The following is a 15386-nucleotide window of genomic DNA, read 5'->3' on the forward strand; positions in this document are numbered from 1 at the left end:
AAATTAAGCCAATCACTAACCAGTGTTAAAACCACCGCATCATAATATAATTTCAAATTAGGCACCTTAAGTCCTCCTCTTTCCCGTGCGTCTTGTAAAATCTTAAGTTTAACTCTCGGTTTTTTCCCTGCCCAAATAAATTTATTAATACCCTTCTGCCAATCATCCAAATTAGCATCCTTTTTCAAAATAGGTATCATTTGAAACAAAAAGAGAAACTTTGGTAAAACATTCATTTTAACAGCTGCAATTTTTCCCAACAAAGATAATTGTATTTTTTTTTCCAATTATTTAAATCCTTTTGTACTTTTAACCATAACATCTCATCATTATTCTTATATAATTTCACATTAGAAGCTGTAATATATACTCCCAAATATTTAACCTTTTTCACTATTTCATAACCTGTCAATTTTACTAACATTTCCTTTTCATTCATGGTCATATTTTTAGATAATATTTTAGTCTTATTATTATTTACCTTAAAACCCGAAACTTTCCCATATTGAATTATAATTTCCATCAAATCTATAACCGATTGAATCGGTTGGGATAATGTAACAACCAAGTCATCTGCAAATGCTCTTAACCTATAATCATTCTGCTTTATTTTTATTCCCTTTATTTTAGTTGATTCCCGAATTTTAATCAATAAAATCTCCAATGTTAAGACAAACAATAATGGTGACAGGGGGCACCCCTGTCTTGTACCTTTTTCAATTTTAAATGCATCTGTTAATCCCCCATTAATTATAATTTGTGCCGATTGTTGTTGATATATAGCCTTAATAGATAGCAAAAATTTATTCCCAAAATTCATCTTATCCACAACTTTCAATAGAAATTGCCAATTCAACTGACCAAAAGCTTTTTCAGCATCCAAAAATATCAATGCCGCAGGGACTTGGTTATTCTTATCCAAATACTCAATTAAGTTAACTATTTGTCTCACATTATATTTCATATATCTTCCAGTTATAAATCCAGACTGATCAGCATGAACCATTTGTTTCAAAACTTGCATTAATCTATTTGCCAATATTTTTGCAAAAATCTTATAGTCTGTGTTTAAAAGCGATATAGGTCTATAATTCTTAGGCTGAGTAAGATCTTGATCCTCCTTTGGGATCAACAATATAAAAGCCCTTCTCCAGGATGGAGACACTTCCCCTCCAGCCTGGATATTGTTAAATAATTCCTTTAAAGGTTCTACCATCTCTGCAAGTAAGGTTTTATAATAAATTGCTGTTAAGCCATCTGTACCAGGAGCCTTACCCACTTTTAACTGTTTAATTGCTAACATAATTTCCTCAGAAGTAATTAAATAATTCATCCCTTCCTGTTGTTCATATGAAAACATAGGAATATGCGCTTCCTGTAAATATTTATCTATATCTAAGGCTTGTATATTCTCGCTAGCATATAACTTTACATAAAAATCCAAAAAACCCTTTTTAATCAAATTTTGTTGATATGTTTCTTTACCCTTATATTCTATTTATAGTACGTAACTTCTGTTTTTTCCTTAATTGATAAGCTAGCCACCTACCAGGCTTATTTGCATTACAAAAAGTATTATGTTTCGCATATCGCAAATTAGTTGCAACCTGATCCACCATTAACATATTAAATTGCTCTTTCAACAAATTTATTGAAATCCTTAGTCTCTTGTCTGATGGATTCAAAATAAAAGCTTTCTCCTTCAATTTAATCTCTTCTTCCAATTCTTTATGTTTTTGCATCTGCTTACGCCTATGACCATTATTCATATGAATCAAAATCCCCTTTATATGAGGGATAAAAATTTTCTCGTCAAAATGTGTTGAGTACCAAATTAAATGAGTTTCAAAGCAGTTGAGCACTGAGGTACTACTGTATAACTTTTTAAACCATGTAAGTGAGTGTCTTTAAGGAATTGAAGCAGAGGAACAACTGAAGCTTAAACAGGAATTCTCAGATTTCCTTCCCTGAATCTATCCCTTTCTCACCACTGTTGTCACTATTCATTCGCTTGTCCTTCCTGATCTAAAAAAAAAACACTCCTTCAGAAAGAGAACATAAAATTATGCAAAGTAAGATGACATAACCTTGTTCAGACTATCGGTCACATAAGGCTTATGAAAGCCCTGCCAGCAATAAGTAGGATTTTAATTAAAGTAATTTAGCATAGTTAATTACTCTCTCTATAATTAATAACATCCCTTCTGACACATTAAACATAACAATTCAACAGGCATGCTTAGACAAGCTAGGTTTTCCTTCATGTGGCATAATGATCACTCTGGGAATTCCTTTTACAGTTCCCAGTTGCAGATCAGACTGAAATAGCAAGAGAAACAGCAGCAGTATCAAAAAAAATCCAATTCATTGGCAATGAGCTTCTTGCTTTAATGTGGTCCCTGGCAGGTGTCTAATAATACTATTCCTCCTCACCTCCTATTTGTGTCTGTTGTTTTTGATCCAAATGGAGAATCAAAATCAGCAGTCCTTGTACTCTGAAGATAGTACCACAGCAATTGCTGGAAATCAATCAAGCATTGCCTTGAGTTTACAAACTATCTCTGTCTGGCTTCTTGTTCACTGCTTCCTGAAGTGGCTTTTTAGTGGTTGAAAAAACAACTGCTGGCTCACACTCTTAGAATTCTGTTTTCTTCACAGAAGTTTCAAAGTACCTTAAACTCTGTGTTTCAGAAGCTGCAATATTTCTTATATAAATAAATAAACAATGAAATTATGCTTATAAGCCTGCAGCGAAGAATTTGATGGATCAGATATTTAGATTTGTTTTTCTTCCAACAAAATGAATTTTAATGTGGAGAAAAGCAAAGTTTTACATTTAGGCAGGAAAAATCAAAGATATAAGTACAGATTAGGTGAGACCTGGCTTTAAAACAGTAACTGTGAGAGGGACCTTGGAGTCCTAGTGGACGATCACTTAAACATGAGCCAACAGTGTGCATCCAAAAAATTTAATACAATCCTGGATTGTATAAACAGAGGATCAGAATCAAGAACATGTGAAATATTAGTACCATTTTATAAAACTCTAATAAGACCACATTTGGAATACTGCAATCAATTTTGGTCACCACACTACAAAAATGATATTGAGACCTTGGAAAAAGTTCAGAGAAGAGCAGCTAAGATGATCAAAGGCCTGGAGACTAAAACATACGAAGAACAGCTGCAGGACTTGGGTTTGGCTAGTCTAAAGAAAAGAAGAAATAGGGTTGACATTATAGCAGTATTCTGGTATCTGAGAGGCTGCCACAAAGAAGAGGTAGTCAAATTCTTTTCCAAAGCACCAGAGGGCAGGACAAGAAACAATGGTTGGTTGGTGAGACTTCCGGTTTTTGCACCATAGCACACGGCCATGGAATTGCGGAGCTCCACACCCCACAGCCAATTTCAGCCTGCTAGGGGACCCTAAATGTGCCTGAAGTGGCCCCGGAGTGGTGACAAAGAAAGAGGGGTGCCCCGATGATCACGAAATGACAGTGGTTGTTCCATTCAATCCAGGGGAAGCCCCCTAACCCAACAGGAGAAAGGCTAGCTGCACACCAGCATCTAGCCCAGACATGTCAAACTTGCAACATCACATGACATTGTGTAACATATCAGAGCTTTTTCCCCATTGCCAAAAATGGGATGGGTACGGTTTTCTCCTGACACATCCAGCCTGTGGGCTGGCAGTTTGATACCCCTGGTCTAGCCCAAGCTACATGCAGCTGAAGTCCAAGAGCATGAACAGTGAACAGCGTGCGTGGAACTAGTGAGAGTATTGATCTTCTCTCCTCTACTCTGTAACTAAGTCCTTGGGAAATATCCCCAAAGTAAGAAAACCTCCAAAAGTGAAGGGAGGGGACTACACTCCCACTCCCTCATAGATGGAAGCGGCAAATTAATCTTTAAGGGCAAGAAATGTATTAAAATCAAAGTTAAAATACTATAGTTTGGATAAATCTAGAAATTAAAAAAATGGCTAAGATTATACTTTAAAGGCTTTTGATGAAACAAATAATAATAATAATAATAATAATAATAATAATAATAATAATAATAATAATAATAATTATTATTATTATTATTATTTGTCTGGAAAAGCTGGAAAAACAAACAACTACTGACACCTAGTGGAGTACTAGAACATAGAACATTAACAACACTGACTCAGAAATTGGAAAGACACCCAGAAACAAAGAATAATTTGTTCCCTTGAACTTTAATAACCCTCAGAAGACATCTGGGTAGGAACAAAGAAAGAATACATACTGGGCCAGCCATAAGATTAAAAAGTATCTGAAGGAAAAGAAATACTCTGTTGTCTAAACTCAAGAACTGTTTACCGAAAAAGAAAAACTTTGACTCTGGGCTAATCTTTTAGGGGGGAATTTATAGGAAGACTCAAGATGGCTAAATATCCTAAATTGCAAATTTTGACTGGTTCACAACTGATCCCTGAAAAAAGAACTGTTATAAAATACTGATTTTACTGATGCCTTGACAATTGTAAATACAGTGGGTTATAAAAACTATATATAAAGGTAAGAACTATACAAGATTGGACTGCTTGGATTCTGAGTTTGGCTGGTTTGGTAAGGCTAATTATAGAGACTATGGCACTGATGAAGGACTATTTGAAAGGGGGAGACAACATGGATATTGCATACTTATCAAAAAATGACAGAAAACCACATTTAATACTTACTCCTGAAGGACCTAGCCTGGAATATCAAAGAACTCCAAAAGCAACATTTCAAGACAAGACAAATACTGTCCAGGAGGAAATGTATGTAATGTTACAACAGATAAAAATGGCAATAGCTTCAAACCATGACGAGATCAAAAACAACTTTGACGACATAAATGAGCATATCTCTAATCTAAACCTACAATCAAAAAACACTCAGAAAATGATGGTAAAGAATGAACAAACAAATCAATAACAGAACATAAACTAGAAGAAAATGACTTAATCAGTGAAGCTACAAATGAAGAGAATTATAATTTAACACAAACAGGAAAAAACCTACAAGACCTTGACATAACAATAAAAATGGAAACGATACTTTATTCATCAGAATGTCAAAATAAACCTGAGGATAAGAAAGATTTAACAAAATGGACTATAGAACTGCCAGGAGAACCATTAGAGTTTGGGAGACAAAAAACATATATTCTATGCATCCTGTCTTCTCTACTCCCAACAATACTTACAAAAATACAAGAACTTCCTGGCAAGTGGAATACATCAAATTGGAAAGCTATTCTATTCTATTCTAGGTCAAACTAATTTCATTTTGGAGATTCAGATGCACTATTGAAATCTGATATATTGCTACCCTTCTAATTTGGCTGGTTCCTTCCCTTTTTCATGCATATCTCAACAATTGTGGTAATAGTCTATTCCCACTTTTCATTCATGCCAAACTTTCCAAATCTATAACTATTCATCCATGCAAGACATGACTATAACTTCTTTTGAAGCCATTTATACATTTTATGTTCTATATCTATACTTCAGGGGTCAGCAATTTCTTCTGAGTAAAAGTTGCTCTCCCCAAATGGGGACGGTATGCTGTGGAGAAAACAGGTACAGCAAGATAGGTGGCACTCATGTCCATGAGATGCCAATTGAAAAGAAATTCTTAGTGTTATTTTCTCATCACCTCCCTTCTTACCTTTCCAATAATTTGTCATGATTTTACCTTATAATTCCATCAGTTTGTTATTATTAGTCATTATTAAATAGCTTATGAATAAATTACTGTTCAATTAAATCATTATTGAATTATTCAGCCAATTACAATCAACAATGAATTAAATATACATTTGTGACTACAACAACTTACAATGGAAATTTTTGTCCCAGTTTTTGTCCCTACGTCTAGGATTATCTGTTGTCAACTAGTTATAGTACAGTTTATGTGACAGGTCCAAATGTATAAGTGATGCTTGTGCTGTTTGAACCAGGTATTCATGATACGGAAATGATTTTAATGACAAAATTAAATCAATCACCTGCATCATTCCTCTTCCCAAGTCCAGTTTCCAATTGATGCCTGTTTCTGCTTTTGCACTGAAATCAACCAGGATGTAAACTCTGGGTTGTTGTTGTTTTTGTTACTATTTTCAGTTTTTTTTAATGCTGACAAGAAACCCACTATTTCAAGCTCTGTTGCATCAGTCATTGGGGCACAGACCTGGACAACTGTGATTCCGAGGGGCTTGGCACAGATTTGGATAGTTATGTTACCAACCTAGCAGTTCGAAAGCACGTAAAAATGCAAGTAGAAAAATAGGGACCACTACGGTGGGAAGGTAACAGCGTTCCGTGCGCCTTTGGCATCCAGCCATGTCAGCCATATGACCACGGAGACGTCCTCGGACAAGCGCTGGCTCTTCAGCTTTGAAACGGAGATGAGCACTGGCCCCTAGAGTCAGAAACGACTAGCACACATGTGTGGGGGAAACTTTACTTTTACCATACCTTTAATGTTATCATTAACCATCAGAAAGTTTTATACTGCTTGGATGAATTTCTTGCTTGTGATAAATGCCACTCCTTTCATTTTCCTGGTGTCATGTCCGGAGTAATAGTGAATACTTCAAACTTGAAATAGCCACTGTCCATCCAGTGTACCTCTCTAAGGCTAAGGAAACTGGTTTTCAATCTGTCCATCTTCCATTTGATATGATCCAATTTACCTTGGCTCATTCCTCAGATATTCCATGTTTCTATCTGATTTATCTTACTGCAACCCAGATGCTCGCTTTCACCAATGGCTGCATCAGCATCTGGGATTCTTGCTGGATTTGCCCCAGCAAATGCCCCAATTAATGTCTTGACTACTCACTGCAGGATCTTGTTCTTTCCCAGTAACTGGTTGGGTACCTTTCAACCATTGAGCACAATATTTCATTCATTTGAGACTTTTCCATTACACATTTTGGCAATTTTTTTTTTACAAGCTAGGTCACCAAGGTCTTACCTCAGCCCTACCTTGGGACCAGCATACGAGTTCTAGAAATAGTTATTCCCAAATATATAATAGAACCTGGACAAAAGACTTTTTTTATTACAAATGTCTTAAGCCTTTACTATCAAAGGCACAATATCTTTGGAATTCAAATTCTGACAGCACAACCTGGCAGACAGGAATGAACAAATTGTGGAATTTAGTTATATTAGGGACGTGGTGGCTCAGTGGGTTAGGACGCTGAGCTTGTTGATCAGGTCAGCAGTTTGGCGGGCCAAATCCCGAGTGCGCGTGTTACTTGTCCCAGCTTCTGCCAACCTAGCAGTTCGAAAGCATGTAAAAATGCAAGTAGAAAAATAGGGACCACTCAGGTGGGAAGCTAGCAGCATTCCATGTGCCTTTGGAGTCTAGTCATGCCGGCCACACGACCACGGAGACGTCCTTGGAGATGAGCACCGGCCCCTAGATTTGGAAATGACCAGGAGGAACCTTTACCTTTAGTTATATTACAAAGAGATAATGAACAGTAGCTCACCAAAGTAAATTGAGAAAGTGTCATTATCTCATGAGTGATTTTGAATAATGTCTTTATGGGGAAAAATCAAGATTTTTGTTGTCTCCCAACCTTAACCATTTCTCAGTATTTTTGACTAGTTTGGGGGAAAAACAAATAAGTTCAACATCTGAAGGTTTTAGACACTTCTAAATGAAGCTGACATTAAGCTGTAATTTTAATTACTGCATAGGGTGAGGAGGCTGACAAGACTTCATCTTCCACTCTTTTCTGTTTGCATTTTCTCCAGTGAGCCAAAAGTTTGACTTTGAACGCTGCTAGTCAGAATATGCTGTAACGGTGCCTTATCATCTTCGAGCATTTTGTAAGCGGGGCTGAACAGGGTTTTCCTGGGAGAACTTAAGACAAAAATAATCCATTTTCAATATTCTTATTTTATTAGTGAATTGTAAAATTATCGGATAATGGTCTTAGAAGAAAGGCCCCTTGATTACATTAATCTTAGGTGCCAAGCGTTGGAGCAAGAACATCCTCACAGCGCATTTTCAAACGCTAAGATTCGTCATTGGCAAACTAGCACTCGAGAGCAACTGCCCCCGAGCCTTTGAAGGAGGGCTTAACAAAGAGGAAGCATGCGGTGAAATGTTTTCTCTTCCAAAAAAGCAGCCACGGAGAAAGCTGCATCGATGGACCGTCCGGTTCGGTGGCCTGGAGCTCCCCGTCAGCCAGAGGAAATACCAAGCCACTTCGAAGAGTAAAAGTGCGCGGTTTGTTTATTACCCTGGGTCGCCGCGCGTGGGAATGAAAAGGAGAACAGGGGCGCGGGAACTCGAACGCGCGCGCGCGCACGAGGCGTGCCCCTTCGCAGCGGGAGAGGGACAGCGAAGGGTGGGTCTCGCGGCTGTCCTTCGGTTTCTCCCAATCCAAAGGCGGCCTCGCCCTCGTCCCCCCCCCCACCGGGCGCGTGCTCTGGTCTGGAAGCGATTGGCCGGCAAGCCGCGTGCCGAATGAATTGGGCTCGCGCTCTTTCCCCCTCCCACCGCTCCCCCACCGCCGAGCTTACAAATGCGCCCGAGCGCCGCGCCACAAAGTTACACTAAAAAGTCCGCGGCGGGTTTGACTGCGTCTCTCCGCGCGGAACTAAAGGCCAGCTCTTCTGCGCGGCTGCTTCGGGCAGTTTGGCGGGGCTAACATGCCCTCGGCGCTTTCTGCTCCCTGGAAGAGCTTGGCCTTGGCGTTGCTCTTAAGCATGGGGGGAGCGCCCTCGAGCAAGGTGAGCAGGCGAGGTGACTGGGAGAGAGAGAGAGAGAGAGACACCCCCCTCCCTTTCCTCTGAGCCTGGGGACCGATGCGGGCTATAGGGAAGGCGTGGATGTTGCAATCTTCTGCGGTTTCGGGTCTCCCGTGGGGTTTCGTGAGGCATAGAAACGATTGGCAAGCCCTTGCCGGCTCGGGATTTGACAGAAAAGCGGAGCTCAGCTCTTGCGAGGTTCTTCCCCGAGGAGGGCGCCAAGTGCTGGAGTCAAAAGCCCTCCTCGGGTGGCTAAAATTGGAGGAAATCCTTCTGCAAACTTTTGCATTGCCTCTCCTGATACTCCCATTCTTGGTCTTCGATCTTCGAGAAAGAAACTCGGGTCGATTAAGTTGCCCGAGGCGATCTCTCCAGCCCCCCCTCCTCCCCCCATCAGTAAAATGTAGACAGCCAAGCTATAAAAGGTTTGGGAGGACGACGTGGTAAAGGTGGTTCGGGTATTGTCACTTCTTAAGTGTAAACGTAAAACAAGGTTTTACGTTAAAAACTTAACAGCTTACCCGGGTTTGCTTTTTAGAAAGTGTGGCAAATACAAATTTGTTGAAATGCAGTTTCGAATTCTTGAAAGTATTAGAATTGAAATGATGCGATTTTCCGAAGTACTTGTTTGTTTGTTCACTTGTTTGGGTAGTGAGGAGAGGTAGCCCTTGTTTTCAAGTTAAATGGCTCCTCTGATGTTCTGACATTTCCCTAAGAGCAACTTGAAGAGTTTTGTCCCAAGAATTATCTTCCTAAATATCAACCTTTCTGTTTCCATAAGGTTTCAAGTTGTACGTAAGGTCTAGTGTTCAGGAGTTTCTGTAAGAGCTACTCCGGGTGTTTCTAGATAAGGTTTTCCATGTGCATTACCCATTGTTAATAGCATTTGATAGACTCCAGATGCTGCCTTCAGTCTATAACCATCCTGTGATTTACCCCTACTATTTCTGTTTTTTTGTTCCATGAAATATACCCATCAGTGAGGAAGAGAGAGAATAAATATTCATTATTGCTGTTATCTGTCTAGAAGCCTTGAGTTGAATCACTTCTGTCCTGGCTTATCTGAAGCCTAATATATTCAGACCGTTATTAGCCAGCACATGAACATCGCACAAGCATATGAACTTTTATGTCCCCCCCCCCCACTTTGTGTCATTTCTGTATAATAGTGTGTTTTTAGAGTGGTACTGGAACCAAGTAAGGGTAGACACTTTAATGTATATGGAATCCTTGATGCTGGATTGTTTTCTTGGAGACTTTTCATTACCAAACTAGATAACATCATCTAGTGCTAAAGGAGAGTGGGATTTGCTCTCATTTTATGTTCTGGTTGCCCTGTCAATGATGGTATGAGTGGTCTTGGTAATTCTTTGAGGAACTCCACAGTTCAACTCTTGAGTTACAAAGATTCTCTTCTCTTGGGACTTTAATGTGGTTCAGGATGGGGAGAAAGTGGGCATTTGATTTGTTAAGAAATAGCTGATTTCAAAACAATGCTCAAAGATAATTTTAATTTCTGAGCATTACTTAGCAGCAGCAGAGAGATCCAGTGGTTAAGTGGGCGATTCAAATGGTGGACTAGGAGAAGGATAATCCAGGTTCTAGTCTTCTTTTATGAATGGAAGCCAGCTGGGTGATTTCAAGTCTGCAACTCAGCACAGGAAACACTAGGAATAACAACTTGACAGCAGCATCTCTACTGGGCTGTTGTCTGTGATGTTCCTTGTCAGTTTACTAGGCGTGTTTGCTCTAGTTATTTATAATTATTCTTTCTTCATATAATTCCAACTTAGGTCAAACTTGACTTGAAGTTTATTTCCAACATTTAAATTAGAATGAAATGATACAGAATAGAAGAAATTCATAAATAACTGGCAGCTCTTTTTTTTAAAAAAAGTATAGCATTTCTTAGCATTTTGACTGATAGGGAACTAAGGGCTTAAAAATGCTAGGCTTTACATAGTTAAAATTATTTTTATTTATTCGTTACATTTTTATACTGCCTGATTCCCACACACTATATATATGTATTACATGTGGAGAATAATTCCAAGGCAATGGGCAAGAAAAAAATCTCATGTCATTTTAGGAGTTTTCCCTAGTTAAAACTTTGCAGAGTAACCAAAGTTTACTGTGGAGAAGATTGAAATCCAAGTTGCAGTTTGTGTTTGTATTGGTGACTGATATATGACTATTGCTGTATCAAATCAAAATAGAAATGATACTTCTATTGTTTAAAAATGTACATTATATAGAAAAAGGTAGGAAAAAATCTGTTTATCAGATTTTTAAAAATATGTGTGTGATAGTAACCTCAGCTCACTCATTTTCTAATAAAAAACCATAGTGAAACTAATTATAATAGAGAAGATTGTGAGAGAAGCTAAATTTTAAATAGAGCCAAAAAGGGTAGCAGGAATTTCAGTTACTTGATCCAAAGTTAATCTTTATCTCTTTCAAAGTGTTACCTCTACACTGCAGTGTGAGCTAAATTAGAACATTAAAAGGCAATGCATGAACCACAAAGCTGGATTGATAGCCATGGACAGCATTGAAAACAAATGATTTCAAAGAGCAAAAAAGATTAAATTTTAGCAAAATATATGGTATGCTTTGTTTTAGACACGTTTACAATTTGTTTGTAAGAGAAGTATTTATAGAACTAGTGTTTTGTTCTTTACCTATCAGTAATGGTAAAAAACCTGAGTATTTTAAGGTATTGCAACTATACTTCACTTTGTATTTATTAAATATAAATACAAATAAGTATATAAGAAACTGGTTAGTTTAAAACTAGGATATCTTCTGAACTTTTTGGTAACTGAGTTTCTTAGAAGAACTAAGAGGGAATATGAATTTAATACAGAAATAGAATTAGAGAAAATAAAGACAGGATTCTGCTGTTGAATAATGGGAAAAAAGAGAAACAGTACAGTTTCTGTTACAGGGAATTGCATTATTAAATGAGAAGATAGAAGAAGATGCCACAGTTGACCAAGTCAGAGAATTAGGACATTTTATTGATATAACTCAAGTACTGTGAGGTGTTGAATGTGCAGAACAAAATGTAAAAAACTCATCAACACTATGTTCCATTTCTTTAGACGAACAGTCTCAAGATACAGACTTCCTTGACAAGACAAACTCAAGAGCTGATACTGGATAAAGGAAAATTTAGGTTAGGCAAACAGTGTTGTAGCAACCCAGGTTAACTGCGGAATGAGAACAACTTGGAATGCCTTTTATTTTTCATCTTTATAATTATTTAAATTCTGGGTACAATGTTGTAACTAAGCTTTTTGACCAACCAACTTTTCTTTATTGTATTTTAGCGGTATCTTTTGGTAACATACCCCTTACCTGTTACTTGGTGCTATGAAAATATTTTTAAAAGGCTGCATGATTTAAGTGCATAAAATGTACCAATATCAATTAGTTTATTTGAAGACAGAAGTGTCTGATGCCAACCTCCCACGTGTACTAATTGCAAGCATAACTGCCAGATTTGCAGTACAATCCTATAGGTACATACTGAAAAGTAAGCCACATTTCATTCAGTGAATCTCACTTTGAGATAGATTAAAGGCAATGCTTGAAGAAAGGTATTCTACTACCCCTATATTAAAAGTTTACTCTTAATTTTTGTTTTAAAAATGTTTTAATAAAACTATATAACCCAAACTTTATTTTATTTCATGTGCTAATATGAAGGACAATGCTCACTTTTAGTTTATTTAAAAATGCATATGGCTGTCCATCTTAAATATGGCTAGGAAGTATTGTCTTTTTCATGATCACATAATTATCTTTCTGAAGGTGTCCTGCTGCAGTAATTACTGTGTTTAATCAATTCAAATGAAAGATGTAGTAAATGGTATTAAATTGGAGCACTGCAGAAAGTTCTTGTTTCTTCCTGCATAATTTTATTTACATTATTAGTCACAGCAGGTGGCAGTATCTAGCCTGCCTTGCCTGATTTCAAAAATAGCTAAGCAGGGTCAAACATTGTTAGAATCTGGATGAGAGACTATCCAGAAAGCTCAGGATTACAGGGTAGATTCAGAAGTCAAATATCCCAGAAGGTAGCAATTGCAAGCCAATTTTTTACTTTTGTCAAGAAAATCATATGAATGCTTAGCTGAGTCTAATGTCAATGAATAGTCATCTTACCTTTAGTTTGTTTAGGTAATTACTTTGACAGTATTACATATGGTGGTGTTTAAGCATATTGACTCTCCACAGAAATATTTTAAGTGCTTGGTTCTGATGGATTTCTTTTACTGAGAACTAAAATAAATGCAAATTTTGTCTCTTTAAAGTTTAAATCTGTTTGTCTTCCATGCAAGAATTATCAGAAAATGCATGTAATAAAAGTTGGATCCTGAGCACAGTGCTATTCTTTACTAATTATGATCAATTTAATGTGCAAAAAACCCTATTTAAATCTGAAGAAATCAATTTGTTAGCAACAAGTATTTTGTAACTGATTGATGAATTTTCTTGGAACTAGACTATATATTTCCAGGAGAACAGATTTAATTGGGAGTTGGGTAAGCTTAGAGTGGTGAGATCAGTACCGAAAAATAGATAATTTTTTATTTTTTTTATTTTTTTTATTTTAATCCCATTTATATCCCGCCCTTCTCCGAAGACTCAGGGCGGCTTACAAGCTTAGCAGTAGCCTTCATTCTATGTATATGCCTGCTTATTAGGGCTTTCACACACCCCCAAGCGGCATTATTACAAAGTCAGCTTAATTGCCCCCAACAATCTGGGTCCTCATTTTACCTACCTCGGAAGGATGGAAGGCTGAGTCAACCTTGAGCCTGGTGGGATGCGAACCTGCACTAATTGCAGGCAGCTGGTGTTACTTAAGGAGGCATTAGCCCACTGCTCCACCAAGGCTTTTATTTATAATGTGCATCACTCTTTTGTTGATTAGTTCAACTGAAATAGCTGGGAGAATATTAAAGATCAATAGAAAGACTCTACCATTCTGAAGAAAACATTCCTTCTGGGGATGTTCTTGTATTTTTAAAAATTATTTGGGAGGAGAACTCCTCTTTTGGATAACCCAGCCTGAGTCAATCATAATTTGTGGAAACAAATTCAATAGCAATGTTCCAGCCTTGGGAAATAGAGGGATTCAGAAGAAGCTCCTTGCATTGCAAACAACTGAATAGTTAATGGTCAGCAAAGAAATACCAAAAATTCTCACTTTTTGTTGCAGACTAGTAGTAGATTGATGCATCCAAATCTGGTAGCATAGTCCTAACCATTGTTTGCGTGTGTTAGAAAAATCATTTGTGCTGGTGTGGAAAGATACTTCAATTGAAAGGAATGTGATGACTGAGAAACTGTATTTTTCATCTCCCACATTTAGAACCACTGTCTCCTTCAAGACAGGAGGTCATCCTCGCAGAAAAAAATGCATTAATTCCAGTTAGTCTGCACCTAAACTTTTAGCCTTGCAGGCAGAACCATGAAATGTCCCTCTTCAAATCTATAGTTACACTTTCTTTTCCTATTAGTTTCCATGAACCAACAAAAGGTTTGTAGATTCAGAGCTAAAGAAAAAAAAAAGCTACTACCCATCAGAAGTAGAAAATATTCTTCCTGTGTAGCTACTTTCATTTAAACGCTAAGTGTACAGTATATAACACTAGCATCATCAATACTCAGTTACAAATAGGCTGATTCCAGTTAGTGTTTGGGGGCAGGGAGGGAGGACTGTTTTGTCTTCCTATTTCTTTAGAACACCTTTGTGAAGCTGCTGGGTGAAATCATCCAGTGGCATGGGTTGAAGGAACAAGAGCATGCTAGTGATATTCTGTTGTCTATCCCAGTGTATGCTGACCACGTGATGCTGCTGAGGTTCTTTCCCAATGTTTGGAGGCTATGATAGTCTATGGGAAAGAACAAGAGAGCGGCTGTGGTTTTGAAACCACCCAGTTCTGGAGGTTTTCCATCTCTATTTCTGAATAGGGTAGCATCCTCCAGATAGAGCTGGTACACAATCTTGGATTCACAATTCTTACTCGAGCAAATGGTAGCTATGGTTGGGGAGGCGTATGCACAGATGAAGAGAAAAGAAATTCAGATGAAGGAAAAGGAATTCAGACCTGGGTCGATAGAGAGCTTTTAACCAGCCAGGCAGCCTCGTCTCCACAGAAAAAAGCCCTCCTTGAGCACTGCCCGCTGAACTTTTATTCACCTCCCACATTACAAAAACTCCATCAATCTCATACAACATAGGATACATAGATATAATTGGATAATAGTGAGAATTTCTCAGGTGCCTATGAGATCATACAAAAACTGCTAAGCTTGTAAGCCACCCTGAGTCTTCGGAGAAGAGCGGGATATAAATGGAATTAAAATAAAAAAATAAATAAAAACAAGGTACTATATGAGAAAGCTTTATCATAGCGTTTCCCAAACTTCCCACATGCCAGCCTTCCCGTGAGCCAGGAGAGTTTGCTCTCACTGTAACTCCGAGTGTTGGCCAATTAAGGGGGGTTGAGAAAGCTGAAGGCTGAGAAACCAAATTCTTGGGAAGCCAAATTCTGGCCGTTCCCACACACAAATCCATCTTCTGTAT

The 15386-nt window shown here is 37.9% G+C and overlaps 1 protein-coding gene across 1 annotated transcript in view; it reads left to right on the plus strand.

Annotated features, from left to right (window-relative positions):
* Positions 1–8686: 8686 nt before the first annotated feature.
* Positions 8687–15386, plus strand: part of GLP1R (glucagon like peptide 1 receptor) — a gene marked incomplete at its 5' end in the record, with an annotated part of 114460 nt that continues 107760 nt past the window's right edge. Inside the window, one exon of the mRNA XM_083349632.1 lies at positions 8687–8767. Coding sequence (XP_083205758.1) covers positions 8687–8767 — 81 coding nt within the window. The remainder of the gene's footprint in view (positions 8768–15386) is intronic.

Source organism: Vipera ursinii (assembly GCF_947247035.1).
Source record: "Vipera ursinii genome assembly, chromosome: 1".
Lineage (NCBI taxonomy): Eukaryota > Metazoa > Chordata > Lepidosauria > Squamata > Viperidae > Vipera > Vipera ursinii.